Consider the following 18,648-nt stretch of genomic DNA (forward strand, 5'->3'; position numbering starts at 1 on the left):
TGCTACCCATTTATACTCCCGGGCGGACAGAAGTGGGGGAATTCGTGAAGCTTTCCCGTTGTTTCAACTGCTGAAAGATCTATAAACGCACGCATTTGAAGAAGAAAAAAAAGTTGCCCTGTGGCCACATCTGCAGCGCTGAAGTTATGCTGCCTGCTGCACGTATTTGATCGTACACGTATCAGTGGTTCTTAACCTGGAGTACACGCACCCCTTGGGGGTGCGAAATACACTCTGGGGGAGTGCGAAACATGGCAGGTACTTTCTTTTAGCAGGTAAATAATCGAAAACACTAATTAAGTACGGCCACGTCAGTACACCTACTTTGTTTCATCAACCAATGGGGTGCAAGGCTGCAGTAAAGGTATAGCAACCACTGTCCTATAAATCAACAGGGCAGTTTCAACCTTTGTAGGCTCCCACCTCCTTCCTCTTCAAGCCCCCCCCCCCCTTACTCCCCACCCCTTGCTGACGAGCCCCCCCTCCCCCCCACTGGTCTCTTCCCCCTCTGTCGGGCTCCGTGCGCCTTTCCATTTTTTGTGCGTGACCCACCCCATTCTGCTGCAGGCCCCGCCCATTCTGCTGCAGGCCCCGCCCATTCTGCTGCAGGCCCCGCCCATTCTGCAACAGGCCACGCCCATTCTGCTGCAAGCCCCGTCCATTCTGCTGCAGGCCACGCCTATTCTGCTGCAGGCCACGCCCATGCCCCCGCCCACTCCTCCGATCACGAGGGTCGGGGCTTGTTTCATTTGGGGCCATTGGTTGTGGTTGAGGGGGGGGGGTGTTAGAGGTGGGGGCAGGCTTCGCCACGAAGACCAACATCCCTCTAAGAGGCAGCAATATGATAGCAATAATAACAAGTAAAATAGAGATTTACTGGACATTTTCACAGCTAAAGCAACTTATTTAGAAAATTAATAATTACCAAACAAATAGAGGACCCCCGGTGCTCCCTGCTGGTAACAACTAATATTTCTGGAGACTTGCCCGAACTATTGAACTGCTCCATTGCCTCCTTCACCAAGCTCAACGGCACCCCACAGAACTCATCGATGATTTTAATTTATATCATTAAAAACAATCCAACCGGACACGGCATGGACAACCCGCGTGGCGCCCCGCGCGCCACGTGCGAAGCTCTTTGAGACCTTGCGGAGTCTCTCTGCCGAGCGCTGGCTCCTGGCTTCCTCCCCTCTGCCGCACAAAGGCAGGCAGGCCCATTAATCACGAGCTACGAGGTCACGGCACAGAGCTGCTTTACAATGCATGGGCAGAGGGAGAGAGGCGAGTCCATGGAGTAGGGGGGTGGGGGAGCGAACAGGAGCAAACCCAGGTCCCCAACACAGACTATATTCATCTTTCTTGTCAATGGCTGCCTCCGTACGATATCAGGACCAATTGTGAACTCGTCAACGCACAATTCCCCCCGAATGCTTGCAACGAGATTTAATTGTAACAAAGGTAGCTGCTATGTAGTTTATGCTTTCCCGGTTTGTGTTATTTTGTTATACTTACATCGGTGGCAATGTTAGCTTCGTACGTTTGAATAAGGATCGTTTGAAGTTGCGCCTTTCGACAATACAAGAACGTAAAAGTGCGGCCACGGAATTGCTCACTCATACCACTGCTGCTGGTGTCAGGGCCTCCACAAGATGAATCACACGAGAGATGGTGCTCTGGATGGTGTTCTGGAGGGGATGATTGGCCTCCTCTTCCACGCTGGCCAAATATATTGGAAGAGTTGTGGGAGTGGCTACATTCTACCTCGCCACACACTGTGATGATGTTATACATTCATACTGGCACTCGACACTTGCAATTCCCTTCCCATCGTCTCCTTTCCATTCAAGAAAAGCGTCAACTCGTATCTGTTAAAAATTTGGTGCTGTTTATTGCTGGTCGTTTGGCGATTGAAGCCTTTGGTCACCTGTGCTCGATGTTTCTATATATTTGTTTTTTATTGTATAACACAAAATGAGCAGCGTCAGTTATTTGTTGCACGTGCCATGACATTGTGTAAGGATAAGGGTGTCGAGTGGCCTCTCCTTCAGGAGGGTCTTGCATTTGGCTGTTTGGCACGTGGGAGGACACTGGAGGTAACTTCGCGAAGAAACCGGAGCACACAAAGATAACAACAACATTTCGAAGAATCCATTTGCAGCCCTCGTATTTCACGGCCAACCTAGCAGCCCAGTGAAGTGGAGAGTTTCACAAATGTTGCGTGATCCATCAAGCCCCTTGGTCCGCTTCGGTGCCGGATCACAGGCACGAGCCACCGCAGTCATCGCGTGAACGCTTCGCGTCGCCAGCGATGGATGCAGGCGTACAGAGTGGTGGGCATACACTCACTCGGATGCGGAGGGCGCTTAGATTTTACTCGCATTGAGGTTCAGAGGCAAGTGCTCATACGGACCTCTAACAACTTGGTCCTCATGAATCGGTGGACGGAGCTCGCCTAACCACCTGATACCTCGCGCTCTCCTGTCTACCTATGCATTGACATACGGAGAGAGGAACACGTGGAACGGGGGAACAATCACAAATCGGGGACATCCCAATGACCGTGAAAGCCCGGACGCATCACCGCTTGCGAGGGATGAGGCTGGCGATGGAATGCCAGCCAAAGGAGGCAGCGTGCTCGAGAGGAGATGGAGTGGTGAGATTAGCTCGCACGTGAGGATATGGACTGGATTGTGGCATCGTGGTAGCATGAGGGATGACGAGAATGTGGCAAGGTCTTCATCCAGTAGTGGCTAAACAATGTTGACGATCACGATGACATGCGTTTCGAGTATATGGCTCAAGGACGTAGCCATGGAGTCAACATTGGGGGGGACCAAATCTTCCAGGGGGTCTGGGGATCCCCCCCCAGAAAAAAAAAATCTAAATTTAAAAACTAATTTACCGTCATTTCCTGCCTAAAATATAAAAAAAATATCACTAACACGCAGGATGGACTTTGTATTTATTTTTTACAATAATGTCTAATAGTGTATTGTATTACATTGCTCTGTTTCATTGTATGTAATGCCAGAGATTAGGGATTAATAAAGTACAACCATAACCACAATCATATAAACAGAAATGTATTGGAGGGGACATTTTGAGAATATTTGAATATTGGGGGGGGGGGGGGGGATGTGTCCCATTATTTATTATATTTCGGCCTTGATTTGTCTGCTATGAATTTCCACATGATGAGCCACATCATTGATCTATCACTTGTGGCCCGGTCGCTTTTGACAAAGAGCTGTACGGTATCGAGCTCAGTCAGCCTTACCTGGTAAAATCAAAATAAAACCGTCTAAATGTTAGTTTGTATAAAAATGATGACGCTGGCTAGATGTAGTGAAATGAGTCATCCAAGTATGTTTAAGCGTGGCACGCGGGCTCGGTACCATTTTAGTTGCGAATGTGGTCCATCAAGATATGCAGAAATGGAACGACGATCTTGAAGTCTTTTTTCAAGTGCGGCAGTGGCACGCGTGGGGGGTGAATTTCACCCGCACGTTGCCGAGAAGGCCGGCGCTCGCTTATCTGTGCGCTATTTATTTTTAGTAAGTGGAATTTTAACGCTCTTTATAATGCGGTGGTTTCGGTCACGGGATGAAGTAAGCAAGCGGAAAGAAATATAATTTAATTGTGCGGGCCAATTTTTTTTTTGCTCAGCCTGTGGATCCACATATTTAATCTTTTATCTGGCCATTATAGTCCTTATCTCACACTTGTTTCCCGCCATCCTATCTCATTGTTGTATTCTTCACTTTGTGTCATCTCTCGACATTCTCGAGGTGCAGGATATCGCGAAATCTCCACAATGGTGTGCGGAGCATTGGCGAGGCTGAATAAAGGGGGGATGCCTTGTGAAATGATTTCATTATGTCAGAATTATTTTGGCGAACATGATTATTTTGTGTTTCGTATTTGATAGGTTGACGTTGAACTAGGACCCATATTTAACAGAGGATCACGCCTATAAAAATCCGGCAGCTGTGTTCAAGCAAGCCCGACTCTCTTAATGAGACCCTGAATGGTGAAACTGCTAAATAGTTTACAAAATATATTGTTTTTCGTCAAGGGACAGATATGTGAAGTGGTGGTATTGTCTAACTTAAAACGTTGTTATATTCTCTACAGTGAAACGAATGTTTATTTTGTTGCAGGTGTAAAGTTGATTTTGCTCAATAGAAACCAGTAGGCTCAATTTATTCCTGCATATCTGTTAAAATCCAATTGCTACTGTCTTAAGTGTAAACACGGTAGTATAGTTTTGCAGTTGGCTGTGAGAGATTTTAGTTTTTTTTATCACTGTGGATACAAAAGACAAAGATCCCTCTTATAGCCTTACGAGACTGTTGGGGCAAGGGCTGTTAGCGAGCACCTATGACGGCCGGCACGGCACACGCCCTGCCGCCTTTATCTCCCTCATGGCGATATTTACACCCACACTGGGTACTCATTTGAGGCTGAGCAGACCTAGGGGAGGCTCAGCACTGGTTAAGGTAATCGTTCCTGCTGTTGGCGGTAAGCAGGAATCAAACTCGTGTCGCCGGCCTCATAGCGCAGCGCGCTAACCGCTCCACTCACCGCTACTGTGGATACATCCAGACACAAACATACATGACGTTCGCTGCACATGCAGCAGAGTATTATAGGATTAAATAGCCTACAACAGAAACTGTTGAAATGATCGGCTCAAGTGTCTGGTGGTTCACGAGTCCCAAATTCCCCAGAATTGTTTTTGTCATGCAAATCACGCACGATTAAGATAACTCATGAATCCGAGTAGAGCAAAACCTGTTTTGGGAGATTCATGTTGCTCACACCAGACTCGTTGGTTCTCTGGAGTGGCATCAGTTCACGGGATAAGGGCGCACAGATCATGAGACAAAGGATGAGTTGTGTGGACCTCGTGAACGAAGGACCGGTTACACCCTTTACCATCCCGACATCCTCTTCGGTCCGTCGATCGAGGTGCATTGTGTGGGACATGGGGGGGAGAAGCACAAGCCGTCTGCTGTGACCCTGCTGGATGAATGAGGCTGTAAGAAGTAGCTCCTTGGTTGTCGTCGCTTAACAAAACAAAAACTCGACACGTTCACCAAACGTGGCCGTGGCCTTGACGCAGAAGTATATCACGGTTGCTGGGCGGTGGCTCTTCTTGTTGATGACTTTAGTGGCCAGAGAGATCGATTGGATAATGAGAGTTGGAGGCGCCAGTTTACACCGTGGGGTTTGATGAGAACTACATTTAAAAATAATTGATGATGAATACTTAAAATTCGCTTAATAATCGTCACCTATTAGCAGCTATCACAGATCAATAATTTTAAATAATCGAACATGTATTACCGCATCCGTATTGAGAGTAATATTACACAATGGCATATTGCATTATTGTTAGACATGTTACAGTTAAGTTTGCAAAATCAGCATTCACATAATGAACGCGGTGATGGATTCCTGGGCCCAATTAACATTATAATAGTTTCGGAGAGGCTGTCAAGGAATACGAGGGTCTAAAGGGTGGTTGTAACAGGTACGTGTTGTGAGTCGTGCCCTTTATATAAAAAAGCAAAAGTCTCAAATTCGTTGTATTTGTCTCGGCTTGAAAGCAAGGACAGGTCTGGTTTTTTTGTGTGTGTAAAGAGCGCTCATACAAATGTGATTAAATTATTATCGCGCACACTATAACGAATACGACAACGTGCATTTTCAGTGTTTGAAATACGATTTGGATTTTGTTCAAACGTCTCAATAAAATCTAAAGTTCAGCCTGATGCAGACCAGACCAGTATTATTATTAGTTCCGTCGACTTCAGGAAAAGGCCGTCTACTGAGCGGGTGGAGCGATGGAATCAGCTCCCAGTGCAAGTTGCTGGGTGGATGTGGTACGTTCAAGAGCCGTGAGGGGTGGCAGCAGTGGCTGAGCGAGGCCTTCATCCGCCAGTGTCTTGATCATGGCTGATGATGGTGGCGATGTTGTTGATGATGATGAGTTTTATCTGGCCAGGTGGCACAGGAGCAGACCTCATTCGTCCGCCTCTGTGGTGGCTGTCCTCTCGGACCACGTGGCCTCTTGTATTTTGGCTGCCACTGCCGTCGCAAATGTTGACCATTGGCCCATGAATCCCTTGGAGCGACGTGGTCCCGACTCAAATCCACCAGACTTTTGTCGGCCAATACGATGTTGAATTCGTGTACGTTGTCCGATCCGTGCATTCCCCTCTTGTCTCGGTGCGATGTTTCCAAGCACGCAGCTCTTCATTCCGTTTAAATCCTGCACTTTACTCATTCTCGCCCAGAGGCCTTCCTATCAAGTGTTGTGCAAAATCGCCTGTGCGTTATATATCTACAAAATTTACAATACACTGGCTGGTCCAGATGTATTGTTACTGCCCCGCCCGCCCCCCCCCAATTAATTGATCCATAACATATTTTCCTTCTTCTTGGTTCTTTCGGTAAAGTCACGTAGAATGGAAATAATAAAATAATTAAAATAAAATCATTTATGTTTTATTTTTAAATAATTAAAATAAAATCATTTATGTTTTATTTTGTATTATTTTATTATTTCCATTCTACGTGACTTTACCGAAAGAACCAAGAAGATGAATCCCTGCAGTCACGAAAGCTTTAAATCGTTTACCCATTTCTATTTTCACACCCATTGGTGTGCACAAATATAAAGTTTAACATTATTAAATGGGGGACGGGGGGGGTCACAAGACATCTGGAGCACCCTGTCCAAAGGTTGCGTAATCAAATATTCGCATCGACTAACGGCGACCCACGGTGGTGGGCGAATTGCTAAGCGAAAGTGGCAGCTGAGAAGGACGCAAAGAAAGAAGTCAATCATTCCTACAGTGGGGGGGATGAAAGTGTTGCCCACACATTCACACAAACAGCCCGTATGGGTTTGTTGTTGTTGTTGCTGCGTTCATCTTTGGCTGCTTGTCTCTGAAGGCTCAGAGAAATCAATGACTGCGGCAAAACTGCAGACTTGGCCATAGCCGTGGGTTGTGTATGTGGGGGGGGGGCACCAGGAATGTGAGCTCTCCCCTTCCTCCCTTAACATTTTTCCATTTTTTTTCCTATCAGCTTCTCCTTAGTCAGCTGTTTGTGAGCTGGTCCACGGCTTCGTGGGATGGAGTTCAACGAAACCACGTTGGCTTTTTGTGTTGCCAAAGGTGAAGGAAAAGAGCGCAGCCCTGCAATGTCTCGCTCACGCCGCCGCTGGCAGAAGGGCCTGCACTCGAGAGAGCTCTAGTGAACCCCTCAAAAGGTCATTTGGCCTACTCCTCCCTACGCCGCTTGGGCTGATCTTCCACACAGCCCCACGAGACGTGCACCTGCCGATCGTCACGCTGGGTGGACAGAGGTGGAGGGGATTGCAAGAGGCTCGCACCATTGTTTCAACTGCCATGCCGAGAAATCGAATTGAACTGGCGATGTCTGGATCCAGAGTCCAGTGTGCTCACCATTACTCCAGCGTCTGTGTTAAACTCCCGTCAATATACTACTATTTACTACCATTTTTATTTTACCAGGTAAGGGTCCACTGGGCTATATCGCTCTTTCTTCAGAAGCGACGTCGCCACAAATAATAGCTCCATGAAGTGGCTTATCACGTGGAAATTTGTCGCAGACAAATTACTCGCGTTATGTCGATTCTAAATGTGGAGGGAAAAACCGGAGGACCTGGAGAACATGCAAAACTCCAACATACAGACGTCAGGGTCGGGATCGGGATCGAACCCACAACCTCCTGTATACCGGGCGAGCTAGTTAACGTCTCGCCATCAGTCAAGCAATAAAGCTGACGCGGTGTATGACACTTCTCAACCGCAGTCCTATTCTTCATGCTTTTCCATGGTTCATATAGTCTTCGATGGCTTAAAACAATGTTGCATCGTTACATGCGTCACATGCCCGATGATTGTTACACTCGTCTCGTAAGATGTAGACGACGCATGTTCAAATGAACAGGGCTGTCTCTACAGACACAGGATGATCCGTGTCACGTGGGACATGTTTAGCAATCATCAGGTGCATGCAGCACGTCATGGCTTACAATAATTTTGATTTAAATGGAGAAGATTCGTAGATGAACACTATGTACATCTGTGTTTCGTAAAAATATATTTTAATAGGGCCATGCTGTCATCTGCCATGAGTTGACAATAACACGGAATGTGTATATAATATTTGCTATATTTTTACTTCCATTTCGATGTTTATAGTCCTCTCTTCTCAAGGCACACGAGGGGGTGGGTGACCAGCACCATACATGGCCACCTTTGCCTCAATCGTGGGGATGTTTGTATTTAGCACCAGGTACTAATGTGAGGCTAAGTCGACCTAAGGGAGGCTCGGGATCAGTTGAGATAATCGTCACCGGTGTTGGTTGTGAGCGGGAATCGAACTTTGGTCGCCAGGTTCGTAGCGAAGTGTGCTAACCACTGCGCCACCGATCCCCACGGTTTCACATATTCGCACACCTAATGGATGCTACGTCTCATCCCCAACTTTTGCTTTGCTTCAAAATACAGGAGGGAGGGGAGAGAAAGTGTGTGTTTACAATGTGGAGGAAACTACAACATTCGCTACGATATTTTTCTTAACATCTCTCCATTCAACTTATAATATTCATAATGGTCACACGCCTGGTGGCAGGATATGGCATCGGAGGTAAACACCAACGCACAGTCCTCAGGTGCTGGAGATGACTCATTAGCCATGCTTATCGCTTGGGGGCTCGGTGGGGGGGGGGGGACCCACTGAGGTTAAGCTCCAGATGCTTGTGGCATGACGGTTACGACAATGTGCAGGAAATTATTTCGAATCCACCGAGAATTTCACCTGTTTTGGGCAGACGGCATCATGATACCAAGTGCCCGAGTTTAAGTTCCCCAAACGCTTCTTAGAATAAATTTGCAGCAAAGCATCTTTGAGAAGAAGAGGAAGAAAGAAAAAAAATGGACAATCTTCTGCCACCAGACACAGGATGGACGTGAAAGTTGTGTATGTTTAAAGCACAAGGAAATGTGGGGGTTTTCGAGTGGATCGTCAATTTAAATACTGTTTGGTACGATTAATTGTATTAATAAATGTTTGTTTTATATTTATTCTGTCCTTTCATGTAATATAAATTGTTACAAAATGCAATAGTGTTGCGCTAAAGTGATGCAGCTGGTTCAAAGATTGTTTGGAAAAAAAAATAACACGCCAATGTTTCTCTCTCCACCGCACGGGAAATGGATTTTTCTCATGTAACACGTTTTCAAAGCATGTTTTATGACAAATAAATAAATAAACATACCAATTTTATATATGTACTATTTGACCAAAAAAAGCACAAAGAATATACAGATTAATTTTTTTGTAATAATAATGCAATGAATATAAATTGCTCCAAATAGTTTGTCTGAGCTTTACTTTGGGTCAGTTTTTTCACTCTCTCGCAAAACTCAATTGCACGGACACTAAATTTGTGAATGCATTTGTTATGCTTCGTGGGACCCTATGTCATTTCAACTTCAATTGATTATTCGGTCAATATTTAGTTTAACTCAACACTACACAAAGCATTTTAGCTTTGAATGCACTGCAAATTTAGCGGTTGGTTTACGCATCAATGGAATTAGAATTCCCTGTTAAAAATTCAGTGCCCGTAAAACGATTAAGGTGGAGGCTTGCTGGGTTCAGATTTGGGTTCATAGCTCAGTGTGCTATGATTCCCACATGCCGTTTCTTATCATTTGAATGGATTCTAACTGGGATCCTGCCAGGAATTAATTAATGCATCCCAGGCATGCTCGGACGTAGGTAAGGGATGTACCTGGGCTAGCCTCCACTCGGCTCTCCAGCCCCCTCCACCAGCTTTACAATGTTTCCTGAACGTCATTCCAGAATCTGGGTCAAATTTGGACAATTGTATGCACTAGGCATTGGCCATGAATGCATTGAATGGTCATCGTCATTCAGTGTCCAACATACCAACTGTGTCGCACCAATGACGACCATGTGTGGGCACAGGCCCTGGCACGGCCGCTGGCAGTACTTAGATCGTCAGCTGTGCACGATCTCCTCTAGCAGATGACACTGGGGCAGATGAGTGAGGTTTCCCCTGTTCTTAACCGCGAGTGCAGTTTTTGTTGTGGGCCTGACCAATATAGCCCCGCTTATTAAGGTTTAACTTTCGGGTTAGGGTCTCTATCAGAAGCATAATTAATGTTGATGCTGTTAGATACTGGCTAATTGCTTTTGGGCTTGATTACAGGTATTGACCAGAATTTAGAAACAAATACATTTCCAAATGAGATCATTTTACCCAGGTTTTAATTAATAGAATATAAATATGTGATGCATTTTCAAGAAAAATCCTGAATTGAAAAAAATGTATTTGAGCAAGTATTAAAATGTCAGCCATACATTTGAATGGAGAGTCTACTAGGCCTGGCATTCCCCATAGGCCTTCTCTTGCCTGAATGCCAGGCCCCATGCAATACCCAGACTAAATTTGCCAATCCCATTATCCTATTAGGAAATGTAATCAATTCTAGGAGTCGAATAACAGTCGGTGGCTAGCAATCGTGACAATCACTCAGGTTTACTTTCCACTGATGTTAGGCCCGCCTAAGAATGGCAGGCTTAACATCACAAAGCTCAATGCACAGCACACTTACAGCCAGAGGTGTGGACTCGAGTCATGTGACTTGGACTCGAGTCAGACTCGAGTCATGAATTTGATGACTTGCGACTCGACTTGGACTTGCATAACAATGACTTTGTCCCACCTATGAGATGTGGACTCGAGTCATGTGACTTGGACTCGAGTCAGACTCGAGTCATGAATTTGATGACTTGCGACTCGACTTGGACTTGCATAACAATGACTTTGTCCCACCTCTGCTTACAGCTATGTCACCACTCCCCCAAATATGTGTTCTTCTATGCAGAAAAATCGTTAAGATGCATTTGCTTCAAAAGCAGAGATCCATGATCTTGCATTGGCATCAATCTGCTCTGTGTGCTGACCTTTATATATCTCTTGCCTCTGCATTCAGCTTCCATCAAAATCCCTGGGCCAAACTTTAACCTGAACATATTTGACATTTGAATCACGCAAATCATTGTGAACATTTAATATGGATGTGCTAAGAGTAACATAAAGTTGTTGGCCTTTAGATATACCGTACCTTGTAATGTTATTCAACAAATATCAAGGTCAAAGTCAAAGTGATTTTCCGGCTCAGCTTGAGCATAGGATGGCAACAATTTCCTGTTAAGCCCTGAGCTAGTTGTGGGAATTCGAAATTACTATGCCAGGGCCAAGTTTATCCACGGGACAACCACTGTTAACTTCCCTAAAAAAAATGTTGGTACTGACTTTAATTACCAAAGAGGGATCAATCGGTGATTATTTTCCCCGACAGGAAACTGAAATTGCAGCCTATGGATTGCAAGCTGCTCGCTCCACAGCTGTGCCACCAAAACAGGTTAATATAAGCAACGTGTCATTTCAGAATGTTTCAGTAATTTTCTCGGCAAACTTGCCATAGAAACAGAGAGAAAATTCAACCGAGCACGAGAATAACATTAGAATAAGGAGTGCCCGGTGGAGATTGATAAAAACACAAATCCCAACCACCAATGCACGCACACCACTCGGCATCAGATCAACCGTGCGACACGAAACACTTGCCTCAAATTCCACTTCAGCCGCCCTCTCCGCCTCTTGCTGCAAGCTCGTTAAGTATTCCTGTCCATCGTTACACTCCTCCACTAGGATTTGGCTGCAGAGATGAGCAGATGACACACACGAGGCATTTACATGTCGTTAAGCGCATCAGTATTCAAAACATTGTTTAATGATTAATTCAAGATGTTTAACCCCTTAATGCATAGCTTAAGAGTGTTAAGCAGCGTTGAATTGTCACCAGCTGCTGAGGCTAGGCAGGTAAGGTGTTTCTATATCATCATTTTAATCGTCATTTACCAATCATCAGCCATTGTATATCCACTGCTGGATGAAGGACCCCGCACGCCTTTTGAGATGAAACATTCTCGCGTAAATCTGTGAATTATTGTAAACATAACTTAAAATATTGCAGGATGGATCCTTATTTTTTATTTATTTCAATTCGTAAAACAATCTCATTGGGTGCGTCGTCTCTAACGTATAACATCGTCTCTTGAGCAAACGGACCTTCTAAACATGTCTCAGCAGATGGCTTTAATGACCCACCGTTCTCAATGAAAATCGTCACTTTTCAATGAAATCATCATGAGGCCTCCTTTTCTGGCAACACAACTGACTCATTTTGCAAGGAATCATGTTTACATTAACGACAATACTTGCAGTCAAAATGCAAACAAAAAACAATACTCTGATAATTCATGCATTGTCCTTGAAACTCATTGGTCCACACCAGAGACAGCGTTTCTTAGAGCCTAGTGTTTATTTTTTTTAAATGACAGACACGTGGCAAGGGATCGCAGGGAGCCAATAATCTTGAGACCCTGCGATTCAACTCGGCGATCGAGTGCAGCTAGTTGATGGTTTCAGTCCAGTCACAAATGACCTCGCACAAAATTTAAATAATACAATCTGAGCTTTCCCTCAATGTAGGAGGCATTCAACGATTAGCTTCTCTGAGTAATTGACTGAATTGTCACAATTTTGGGTCACGATTTGATTAAGTAATTATTCCTTGTTTCGACTGCCCTGTTTGTGCTGTACATTTTTGTTCAAATTATTCTATCATTAGCATATCATTTGAATATATTGCAATTGATCACTTAATACCCACAATCACTTCAAGTCGATTAATTGATGGATTCCCACGTACCTATAATTTGTAATATGCCATCTCATTGTTTCACAAAAAATTACACAATTTATGGAAATTTCATATATTATTGAGTCAGAACACATCATCGACAAATGTCCCCTCAGATCTTTCGATGGAGGAATGGAACGTCCTCACTTTGCGTCACCAAAAATAAATCTATGACGTGCCTAAAACCTCGATTGAGATTTATGGTCGTTGCTATTTCAACACAGCCATCCGCAAGAAGAAAGATACTTGGGTAAGGACAGCCTTACAGAAGGGACCTTTGAAAAAAAACGTCCGTGACATTTCTATCCGAGGCAATTCCCTGAGTGTGAGCATTGTGGCGATACTTTTTTTTTCCTCACACCTCCGATAGCCCAAGTGGCATACAATCATTCCTGATAGATTATAAAATGGCTGTAGCATATTTTTTTTCTGATGCTTGTTTACCCAGGAACGCCTCATTGAGTCTCAAGACTCTTCTTTTTCAGGAGGGTCCTGCCAAGTTTCCGCAGTAAAAGCGTGACGTTGCTGCTGCTGTGTGTAATCCCCATTGAATAATTTGCAAGTGATATTTGCAGCTTGGAGATGTTTTGGCTAATATCAGTTACCTATATATATATATTTTTTTATCATAGCTATGGGAGCAAATTGTAGACCCATGCAGTACAGGAGGAGACCATTCAAACTCCACACAAAAAGGCACCCGAGTTGGAAATGAAACCCAGGTTCTTGTTGCTGTGAGGCACAAGTGGTACCACTGCGCCACCCTGTCGCCCATGGTTCATATACTGGTGCCGTAATCTTCCTAAATCTGCTTATTGTTTCACGAACATAATCATACTCTGAAAAGTTTGAGAAAATGTGTCCGAACCGACTTGCGGGAATGCCGTTCCTTCGTCATTGATTCACACAGTAATTTCAATTCCCCCCACAATGCGGTCAACTTTCCCTCTGATTTAGATGTGCTTCATCGCTCGCTGTACATTAATCATCCTTTTGGGCCACCCTGGTTACTCTTACAAGCGAGAGACGACCCCCCGCCCCCCCACCCTCACCGCCCCCCCCACCTCCCCAACCTCGTCATTTTTCAACCCGACCAAAACAACAACCGGTGGAGAGGCCGCAGCAGCGCCGCCGCGTAGCCACTCACCTGTCGGGCGGCTGCACGGCTCGCGGTCCCGGCGTCACCGCGGGGACGGTCGGCGCGGTCTCCGTTGCCACGGCGACCGTGGCTTGCTCCCTCGGCTTGCCGCCCTCTGGGACCGGGGGGCACTCGGTCTGCGTGGCGGCGTCCGCTCGCGGCGAGGGAGCCGACGTCCCGACCGCCGCCGCCGTCGTCGCAGTTGGCGTTCCGCCGACCGTGACCTGTGACCCCCCGTGGGCTCGGGGTCGCAGGGGGGCCTTCCGCCGCACCTGCATGGTGATCGGCTCTCGGGCCGAGCGCAAGGCCTCCACCGCCTCCTCATGGCTAATGCGAGACAGGTCCTTCCCGTTCACCTGCCGGCGAGAGGTGGTCGAGGTGGCAATTAGGAGCGAGAAATCTCTCCGGGCGGTGGTGAATTATTAGCCGAGGAATTTCGAGCGCTGGCTCGGAGCCTCCCCGGGGTGCTGCACGGCGCTCGTTTGAAGATTTGGGGACACCGGCTGTTTGTCCGTAGCAGATTCTATCGGGCCGGGCATCGCTCGGAGCTTAGGGCCCATAAATATTGGGAGTTAAAATCCCAGCCAACAAGATCAGCTCAGCCCGTTCATCTCTTGTAGAGTCGGTAAAAGATATTGCCGCTTTGCAAATGAATGCCACCGTGGGTGGAGCAGTGGTGTGCACTTTAAACCACGTGCCTGGTGCCATTGGACTCTTGAGAGGTGTATCTGCCTTAATGTATAGTGAGTAGAAAACCAGGGGTTCCACAGCCCGACTCCAGAGCCCCGTTAAGCCATCACTTTCACCAAGAGTTCCTCATCCTTCTGCCCATCGACCACTGAACACAGCTGGAAGTGGGGCTCTCGTCATCTCCGTTGCCAGCACCGCTCGGTGAGAAGCCCCCATCGGTTGTTGGAGTGGAGAGAATACATTTTGCGGAGAACGCACTTCACATTGTGATGCGTAATCCCAAAAAAAAGACAATTAAACGTCAACGTTGCAGCTTTGTCTCTCCACACGAACTGTGAATATCATTTTCTTTTTTTCGTTCGCCCAACCCCAATGGCCACACCGTCTCGTGGGAGTGTGCGTCATATCAGCATCATTGTTTCGATGCAAGCAAACTCTGGGGTCGATGTTGGCTTTCAGTGTCTCATCAGCAGTCAGACGTACCTGAACCAGTGCTCACGAGCTACCCCTTTGTTAATAGGCAAGGACCCTTTTTGTACAATAATCGTCATTGTGGAGAATGTTAACAGTGGCATTTATGCGCCTTGAGAGCCTATGGATACCGCTGGGCATGGGCGCACTTTCACATTTGATATGGTTAATGTTCTTACTTACACGTCAGGTTTTTTTTGCTAGCATTATTAATGTGCATTTTAAGCATGTGCCCTTAACAAATGCCCCTCATTTCACGTGCGGTTAATGGCAGCATTATTTTCCGTCGCTCTGACAAAAAAAATAAACCCTTCACTGATAATGTGTTGAAGTTGAAAAAGAAATAAACCCCTCAATGATAATGTTTTGTACCATCGATGCAAGGTACAAAGAAGCATTCTCATGAAAATTCGTAGAGCATTCGCATCATGATGGTAACACGAAGCGACATTTCCCTTTCAGCGTTGGCTTCTGTATCGGGCAGGAGGATTTTACCGAGATAGTGGCAGAGCAGGGGCCAGCGAATTTTCTCGTCGGAGAGATCTTTTTGAATCGAATTTGCGAATGCGTGCAGAAAAAAAAACTTGAGTACGCGTTTAAAATGCATTCCTCGTGGAATCATCGCAAGGCAAAGCCTGTGGGAAGAGAAAGGTATGCTTAAGGTTGTAAGCCGTTCACTTTGTATTATAAAGGCGCTGAAAATACATTTCGAATGACACTCCAAACACGTGGGGAATTGAGCCAGGAAATGTTACATCGCAGCTCCCTTACAGTGTTAAAAAACCCCATCCCAAAAGATTTATCACATCATAAATAACCAAAAATTGTTTATATCTTTGCAATTTTTTTTACCTTGTTGGATTTAAACATATCTTCTAGGATTGCATGAAACTCGAAGCTCAGAGGATTCCATTGTAATGCTCGCCCATGAAACGTTTCACTTTCGGCTGTAGAATATTTTGCTAAAAATGTGGGGGTAATTGTTTGTCCCTGTGGAGTGTGAACGTTAGAAGCGCTGCGTGCCGTTATTGTACGTGGAGTGAGTGTCTCGCAATCTGGAGTTCAAAACCTCGGTTGGGGTTTGAGTCAGCCCATCATCCCCCCTGGGGGTCTAAAAAGTGAATACCCGATTGTGGGAAAATCATCGGTGGTTGCCCGATGAATAAACTCGACCCCGCCAATGTTAACGTGGAATTGCCACCATCGACTCGGCGTTTAAACGGGAAGTAGAGCACCGCCTCAACGCTCCATTGGGCAGCAAATCACGACGATGATTTTAAATTAATCGTTTGCACTCGCTAGACCATATCTCTGCACTGAGGTTTTAATGATCCATCTGGTTTTTATTCAATTTTATTGATATCATCAACCGAGCAAACGTAGACAAATGGAACCAGGGTGCAATGGAGGTCACCGCGTCCGATACAGCCGAATGGCTCTCGTGAAGAACCTCGTCGTGCACTGAGGCCAGAATGAGAATCGGCGGAGAGAAGGAACGCGGGAACGATGAAAAGACTAAGGACGCCAAATCTCTCGCTTAATCCCTCTGCGGCACAACGTTTGTCTCGTCGGCCGTACTGTCTCGTGATATTTTCTCACAGCTCACGCCAGGTGCAAACTATTTTTCGTAAATGCAAATTATCACTTGCGGCGAAAGCAAAAAAAAACAAATCGCGCGCGTGAAACCCTCGCCGCTGACACTCACGCGATGGTGCGCGGAAACTCGGCGCATATTCATCAGGGCAGAGGTAGCACAGGGCTCCGTATGTTGTGCTCCTAACGATGTAGACGTGATGTCACGAATCTGTTGACCTTTTCCTTGGCGACACTCCTAATGGCTTTACAAGCGGCGGCCTTGTAGCTGCCCGCTTCCTTGCTCGGCGGTAGTGAATGCAGATCTCAGCTGGGAATATGTACCAACTGCGTATCATCACTGGAATACTGATGAGGCGTAAATTATTTAGAGCGTCATCCCTGCACGCAAGTGTGCGTCGGTGTGAGGATCGAGAGCTGATGGAGAATATGCACAGTGAAGTTTAATTTGAATGTCTACTAAAAAAGAATATAAAAACCATGTTTTATTTTACAAGGTAAGGCTATGTAGCTCTTTTTCAGACGCGACCTGACCACAAATGATAGCCCAATTAAGCGGCTTGTCACGTGGAGATTTAAAGCAGCCAAATACTCTAAAAGCATGTTGATTCTAAATGTGGAGGAAAAAAAACCAGGAGGACTTGGAGAAAAATCCACTCGACCCCGGGGAAAGAGAAATACAACAGGAGTCAGGGTCGGGATCGGGATCGGGATCGAACCCACGACCTCTTGCATAGCAGGCGAGCTAGTTAACATCTCGCCACCGCGGCCAAATGCCCACGCAAGAAAACATTTGCATGCTATTCCCATTTGTTATTTTGCTTCTGTTCATTGAGGATGCGGATCACTCTCTCAGCTATTGATATGAACATAACTAGCTCGCGGTGTAACAGTTCGCGCACCAGACTCGCCCTCTGGAGGTCACCGGTTCGATCTGCTCGTGCGGCAGCTGAAACTAAGGGGCAGATTTCTTTAACGATCCCGTCCCCCCCCCCCACTCGCCTCTGTCCACCCAGCAGTAATACATTGGTACATCACATTTAGCCAAATCGCAGGTTGTATGCGTTGGGGCAAAGTGTGGGCACGGAAGGCGTCTGGCCAACGTGGAAGAGTAGCCCAAAAACAGCCACTCGAGGTTCTCTCTTGGACAACACACCCCGATCGAGTTCCTTCCGACAGCAGTGGAGTCAGCAAGCAAACGACAGGGCTGTCACCCCTCTATCGTCATCTCGCGTGTGTTTGTTGTCCGTACGTTCGGCATTGACACGGCCACCCCAGTTATCTTGCCAGCGTTGGGGGAAACACTTTGGAAGTCTCGTGCATTCAATTAAGATCTGACGTTTTCGTGACTGCAATGATCCATACTCATTGGTTCTTTCGGTAAAGTCACGTAGGTAAAGAAAAGAAATACATTTAATCACGACGTTTCGGACACAACACAAGCGTTTGTCATCAATTGGGAACAACCACAGCAACTGCTTTTTGCTGTGGTTGTCCCACCTGATGACGGACGCTTGTGTTGTGTCCGAAACGTCGTGATTTAATTAATTTAATTTATTTACCTACGTGACTTTACCGAAAGAACCAAAGAGTAAGGCTCGTGTATGCTTAGCTTCCCAGTGGCCCCCTTGGATAGGTCGGCAGGGGTTTCATCCCGTGGCACTTCTCGCCACAGTAACCATCTGCAAAAAATGCTCACGTGTAACACACCCTCCCTGGATGAGGCAACATGAATACAGTCGTAAATAAGGCTAGATGTTTTTTTTTGGTAACAGCACTCGTGCACAATTGACCGCTGCAACACAAGTGGGTGCAAGGTTAATAAACATGCCCTGGCTCCCAAGGTCTTCCCCTCCGTGGAAACACCCCCCCTCCAAAAAAAAAAAAACCTATTTGCATGCCCCGTGCAAT

At 46.1% G+C, this 18,648-nt stretch overlaps 1 protein-coding gene across 2 annotated transcripts in view; it reads right to left on the reverse strand.

Moving 5' to 3' along the window:
• LOC144946111 (E3 ubiquitin-protein ligase PDZRN3-like) overlaps positions 1–18,648 on the reverse strand; it is a 64,915-nt gene that overhangs the window by 25,047 nt on the left and 21,220 nt on the right. For both annotated transcript variants that reach the window (XM_078874853.1, XM_078874852.1), the window contains exons 2-3: positions 13,993–14,339; positions 11,708–11,798 (exon numbers count right to left, since the gene is read on the reverse strand). In XM_078874853.1, coding sequence (XP_078730979.1) covers positions 11,708–11,798; positions 13,993–14,339 — 438 coding nt within the window. The remainder of the gene's footprint in view (positions 1–11,707; positions 11,799–13,992; positions 14,340–18,648) is intronic.

This window comes from Lampetra fluviatilis, chromosome 40, assembly GCF_964198595.1.
Source record: "Lampetra fluviatilis chromosome 40, kcLamFluv1.1, whole genome shotgun sequence".
Lineage (NCBI taxonomy): Eukaryota > Metazoa > Chordata > Hyperoartia > Petromyzontiformes > Petromyzontidae > Lampetra > Lampetra fluviatilis.